Here is a 6,331-nt window from a genome sequence, read left to right as displayed (position 1 = left end):
GTCATCATTTTGATACTGGCCGCATTGCACCCTAAACTTGGCCAGATGAGTTGCCGCATTCTCAGTATCCTCTCCTGAGAAAGTAGAAAATATGATATTTTTATATCCTCGGGGAAAAGGCGCGAGCATTATATGAGGTGGGAAAGGCCCCTCATAAACTCCATCAAGGTGGGCCCTAGGGTTAGCCAACCTGATCATCTCCTCAACCTCTTCACGTCTCACATAATCTGGGCCAGGAGGCGGAGGTACCGCCATGTTCTAGTAAGCAATCTGGAGAGGTGCGGCCTGGCTAGCGGTCACTGTTCCTTCCTCCAGACGAATGGTCCAGGGAATAGTGAATTGCTGAAGAGTCAGCGCTGGCGTGGAAACATCCTTTACCAGAGCCGTTATCTTGATTGGATTGCTTTCCTGATCGAGTCCATAGTAATTTCCTGGAAGCTTTTGGTATACATTCTCTGCTCTATCGCTGTCATATTGAGCAAACCCGACAGGATCTGCAGGAGTGCCTTCGTTAATGTTCAAAATTTGACTCTTCTGGGCTGCCGGAGGTGTAGACTTCTCTTTGTCGCCGATTACTGGAGCTTTGTCCCTGTTTTTAGTCGACGAGGCAGCGGCCGCTGCAGACGGGGTAGCAGTGTTACTGCTAGCCTTTTCCCTAGCATTCGGAGGTATGTATTTGCCAGAGCCTGAGGGTTGGCCAAGCGAACCAAGGATGGCATTAGGATCTCCTAGAGCCTTATTCAGGACCTCTTTAGCCTGGTCCAATTCTGCTCTTTGCATGGCAATTTGGGTCGCGAGGTTAAACCCTTCGTTGTGAAGAGTTGCCAACTCTAACGCAATATGCTTGGCTTGGCTCGAGATGGCCTCCATGACCTGCTTTTGTCACTGGCTCTGCTCGTCAACGATAACTCTGGCATGAACTCTTACTGCATTCTCAGACTGTGCAATTTGTCGCTTGGTATCCTCAGCACGCTGGGCAATGCGCTCGTCCAGTTTGCGCATGAGATGATCTGTCCTAGCGATTTCCTTGTCAAAATCAGCGGCTACCTTTTCACGATGTCTATCGTGATTCTCCATGATGATCACGAGCTGTTCCTCAACAGTCACTCCTTTTGGAATAGGCTTCGGAACGAAGTCCTCTCTTTCCTCGCCTCCCTCACCGTTGACGGCAACGGAAGTGTTGACAGGCTCGTTTGCCTGGTTAATAGTGACATTCTGGCCCTCAGTAGCGGGCGAGCGACTTTCTTCTTATTCAGTTGACATATCAGGTGATGGAGGGTTGAGAGAAAATCTTTGAGTCACTTGTTCTTCAGAAAGACCACGAGAGTGCGGCCTGTAACTGGAGGTCTTGTGGTTTGGGCAGTTAATGTAAACCTTTTGGTAAGGGTTTCCGCTTGACATCCCAATGGTTGCGATCGCGAAGAAATGCTACAATTCATCCCATGGGGCGTGCCAAAATGTTTGGCTCCAAAACCAGTTTGGTTGCAAACTGTCTCTTTTGAGTGCGCGAGCATGCCAGCACCGTGGGGTGCAGTCGTCGGGGTGTCCCTTGACCTGACTTCTTGATCAAGTGATGTGGACGAGGAGAGCACCAACATCATCACAAGGTTCTTTTCTATGCCTTTCGGAAAAGGACTTCTTGCCTTACGAGTAAGGGCTTTGATTGTGATCTCTTGCGTTCACCTAATCGATACTTAGTGTTATAGACTAAGCAGAGCAATCACTGGGAAGTTAGGAGAAAGCACGGGTTTGCTAAAGCGTATCTTTAGCTTCGCTGGGTTGCGAGGGCGTTACCCTTGCGAGGGCGTATCTTTAGTTGTGTCTTTTTCGTCCTTGAAACCTGGTATTTAGACCCTAGGGTTTCGACTGCTCCTTGCCATAGAAAGATTATTGATTGAAGTTTCCTATTCAATCTTCGCCACCTGATTCCAATAAGGGCTCGTTTTCCTTATGGATCTTAGAATGGGTGAAGCTATAACTCAAACCCACATAGACCTAATTTTGGGCCTCAGGTATCGGCCCGCTATGCTAAATCCCCTAAAGGGATCTTGCCAAAATTACTTTTGAGCAGTGAATCATCATCATATAACCCACTAAAGCCACCTTTTCAATTTACAATATACTTGACAAAAAAGTTAATGATTTGACAAGATTGATTAAAATTGGTGTTGGATATCAATAGAAGCGTAAAATAAGGAAAATAAAAAATTGGGTAGAGAGATAGGATGCATGAATGACATACGTACATTATGAGAGATGTACAGTGCAAAGACATGTACATAGCTCCTAGAGAGAGATATGGAGGAGACTCTCAAAGTACTAGATAATAAAGTTATTCTGATAAAACTTCTACAAATTACTCTTCTACACACCTTACTCAACTGGACTTGCCTACTTATATAGGCCTACACTAAACAATGTTATAAGTATGACAATTACAATGGACATATGTATTAGACTGTTACAATAACCTTAAACCTTCCTAACTCCCATAACCTATGAAGCCACTAACTCTCACCATTATTCTCATTATAATTCTCAAGTCTCAACATAACTCTCAATGTAATTCTAAATTAATTATATTTCTAACAATTGGAGAATAAAGGTACATGTGATGAAACTAGAAGTGTAGGGGCACTATAAATTTAAGGTGTAAAGATCAGAGATGTAAAATGAAATTAGCCCTAATATCTATGTGTCCACACCTTAATAGGTTTGTTGAAGGAGGTAAATTATCTTTAAAGAAATTACTATTTTTAGTAGCAAATCACTTTCTTTTTCCAAACCGCTGAGTCTCAATTTTGAACCACAAAATTCTAACAAATGATTGTTTAGATCATACATTAGACGCCGATGTTAATATGCGACTATAATGATACACTTTAATATGATCCAAACTATCTTAGATCAGAATAGCACTCACAAAAATGTTCTAACATAGAGTAGAATCGAACATCGAAGAGATTTTCAAAAACAAGATTGAGACAATTGTAACTTAATGATGTAAAAATATGAGTCTCAATATTAGTAAAGTAACAAAAGAATCCGTAATATGTGATAACTGTAATTTAATGATGTAAAAACATGAGGCTCGATATTAGTGAAGTGATAAAGCTATTCATAGTATGTGAATGAATGATTCACTACTAATAGTAGTAACCTAACCTTTACATTTTTTTTTTGTTTTGAGTAAGAAAATAAATTACTCCGACTACTTGAGTAACTCCGAAGTTGGTGGTACACTAGAGATGAGAGAAGACAATTCTCAATCGCACAAATTGGCCCACAACTCGTACAACATGTCAACCAAAGTTTGCAGAGCTTGTGGAGATTCAACCACTTGATGTTTGAGTTTTACAGCACATCTCACTACTGTTCTACCAACTAAGCTCTACTAGCGTCAAGAGAGTTAATATTTTTGAAATGGGGCTGGTGCGGTTGCCCTCAAACCTTGATTAATGAAATTGCAGAATACAGGGGGGGGGACGTAGAGCATGAACTCCAGATTACAATAAGCATAAAGAGAATATCCCGAAACAATACCAGGACTCTCCACAAAATCTATGTATTCCAACAAGCACCAATTAGCAAAGAGTGCATCAATGGCTACTCAATTTGCTTTGATATAGCAGTGACATACCAGAAAGATAACTCTATATTGAAGAAGCATCATTACAAATAGCACAATTTTCCCACTATGTTGCAGCACGGAAATAAAACCGGCGGCACTCAATTTAGTGTCAGTAAGAATCAAACTAATTGGGCAGCCACGATTGCAGTCAAAACAAGGTAACAACCCCCAACCCGTTGGGGTTGCAGGGTAGGAACGTTGCAGGGTAAGAACCTTACTTTTAAACAGTTTCAATGATGCAACAGAATCTGTTGTGGGCTCCCTAAAATTTACTGTATTAATTGGATTGGTTACTGCTAACCTACAACAAAAAGAATTGTTGGAGGAGTAAGAGAAATATGTTTCAAATGAGTGTATTGATTGTTTAAGATAGAGGGTGATCTAAATTCTAAAACACCAAACAATCAATGAAAAACAACGAGCACCGAAAGGATACAAGTCATACAACAAGAAGTCAAGAATTGAATCTCTACAAAGTTAACACCAGAAAATGAATTAAAAAAGAAAGAACATCAATACATCAATTTGCATGCCTTACGAAATGTTATCGAACTTCTGCTCTAATTATTTTACACTTCCGAAATCCAAAATATACATGCACCAGACTCCATTCTTTCATTCATGACTTGCATCCTCCAGATAATTGAACTAGAGAGGGAAGAAATTGAATCAAAATAGGAAAAAAAAAAAAATAGAAGAAGAAGAAGAAATTAACGAAGGAAAAATTGTAAAGCAATGTGAAATTAGATCAGCACCAACTTCTAACCTTTACATGATGAATGCTGCCAAACTCGTTCCTACGTAATATCACATTATTTTGTAATTGCTATTTCCTGTTTGTATGACATTCCCGGTTCAGAACCCGAGTTCCTTTCACCAACGTATCCACCGTAAAATCGCAATCGACCCGAAATGTCATGCTTCTCTTCAAGGCCCCCCTACTCATTCGCCCCGGGATGTCCATGCCCAGAGAAAACTTGACGTGGACTTTTGGTTTGGAACTCGTACTGCTTTTCTGAATCTCTTTAGGCAACTTAATCTTGGAGCCATGAAAGATTAAAGCAAACTCTTTTGATTTTCCACTATCTTGTTCAAAAGACGGGTAACTAGCGGTGGCGATTTCTTGCGTGTTAAGATTAAGGGAGGCCTCACCGCCTTTCTTGTACAAAATGGCCACTTGGGAATTTCGGTTTTGGGCCTTCAACGTTATGGTATAGTCCGGTCGATGCGAATTAGTTTTGTTGTTGTACACGAGGCGTTGGACAGAGAATTTTGGGTCTTTGGAGAAGATCACGGACACGTAAAGCCCGGCGATGAGCAAAATGATGAATAGGAGAAAGAAACCGAGGATCCCAAGACAGACGAAGTTACAGCAGAGGGGTTTCTTCCTTTTGGACGGATCACGGTGGCGTTCGATGATGGAGGCGTTTTCGGGGGGAGGGATGCGGTAGATTTGGTCCTTGGGGACCTGGACAACGTAGGTACCGGCCCTGAAGGTGGTATATTGAGATTGGTTGTGGGGGACTAACTCTTGGGATGGTGGTACTAATGCCCTAGATGTGGATGATGAGGCTGCTGGTTGGATCATTTCATTAGGTTGCTGTTCGGTGTACTCATCCTTGCCGATTCCGGGAGCTGGGACCCGCTCCGCCATAGGAAGATGGGGAGCGGAGGACAAGGTGGGTGGTGTATGTGCGCAATAAGAGATTGAACGTCGTGGCAAATCGCATGGGGAAAGGAGGGAGTGTTAGGGAGAGGACAACTGGGAGGTTGTGAGATAGAGAGAGAAGGAAAAATAATTGATTAAAAGACGATCAGAGATTCAGAGGGGTTTTAATCCTTAGACAAGGAGATCAATTTTAAAATTGCACTATAATTAGAAGTTGTTTACTAGGTCAATAGCATTTTGAAATTAATGGATAGTTAAGGGTTTGCGCTTTTTGTTTCACCCAAAACAAAAGAGCTAATGGACAAGAACTCGGATGTTGTAAGTAGAGGTTAGCGTAAGGTAAATTCTCTTGACTAATAAAACTAAATGCAACCACAAGAGGAACAGAGCCTCAACAGATACCAAGAAACTGCTAGCAAACACCAGAACAGGAAAACAATCTAAAACAACAACCCAAAGGGCAACATTAATATAAAACCAACTTAGCATCTACGAAACCCATAAAATCAATCTCAAGAAGAGTCGATAACTCTTCATAAAGAATATCCATATTCACCATAGAAGAATTCATATTCAATTTGACTAATTCAGAGAACAATTATTATTATTATTTTTTTAAAGGGGTTCAAAGAACAAAATCTATTCCTTATAGAATTGATGATTTCCCTCAAAGTAGTGTAAGAGCAATCAAGCTTATTGTCTAAGACAATTTTAACTTTGCTTCAAGTTGCGGTCATATCACCTTCCAATATGTCTTTAAAGAAGCAATTTTTCTAGCAAATGCTATTGCTGAAGAGAGTCACTACAAGAAAAATGACATTTTGCAAGGAATTTTTTCGTTGTAAAAAACTGAAAATTTGTTACATGAACTCAAATGCAAGGAGACTCTTGCGAAAGAGCAAAATAGAATAACCTAAAAATTTCTTGCATTTAGAAAAATATTTGCAAGGAATTTATCCTTGCGTTTTACAATTTAGAGTCCACATTATAACTAGTGATAATGATGTAAGGATAATTTCTTACATTAAACT

At 40.6% G+C, this 6,331-nt stretch overlaps 1 protein-coding gene across 2 annotated transcripts; it reads right to left on the bottom strand.

The window, feature by feature from the left end:
- Positions 1 to 3,476: 3,476 nt before the first annotated feature.
- Positions 3,477 to 5,421, bottom strand: LOC112178418 (NDR1/HIN1-like protein 13). 2 transcript variants are annotated; one of them, XM_040512101.1, is made up of 2 exons: positions 4,398 to 5,421; positions 3,477 to 3,932 (listed from the first exon to the last, which is right to left on the bottom strand). In XM_040512101.1, exon 1 carries the CDS (start codon positions 5,283 to 5,285, stop codon positions 4,458 to 4,460), a length of 828 nt encoding a protein of 275 aa, XP_040368035.1. In that variant the 5' UTR covers positions 5,286 to 5,421; the 3' UTR covers positions 3,477 to 3,932; positions 4,398 to 4,457. The 2 variants fall into 2 exon arrangements, with proteins under 2 accessions (XP_040368035.1, XP_024172335.1); XM_024316567.2 differs by lacking the exon at positions 3,477 to 3,932 and adding an exon at positions 4,074 to 4,279 and having other exon boundaries at positions 4,398 to 5,420.
- Between the last annotated feature and the right edge of the window lie 910 nt (positions 5,422 to 6,331).

The sequence above is a fragment of the Rosa chinensis genome, chromosome 7, assembly GCF_002994745.2.
Source record: "Rosa chinensis cultivar Old Blush chromosome 7, RchiOBHm-V2, whole genome shotgun sequence".
NCBI classification, from domain to species: Eukaryota; Viridiplantae; Streptophyta; class Magnoliopsida; order Rosales; family Rosaceae; genus Rosa; species Rosa chinensis.
This window is presented reverse-complemented; position numbering and strand designations above follow the sequence as displayed.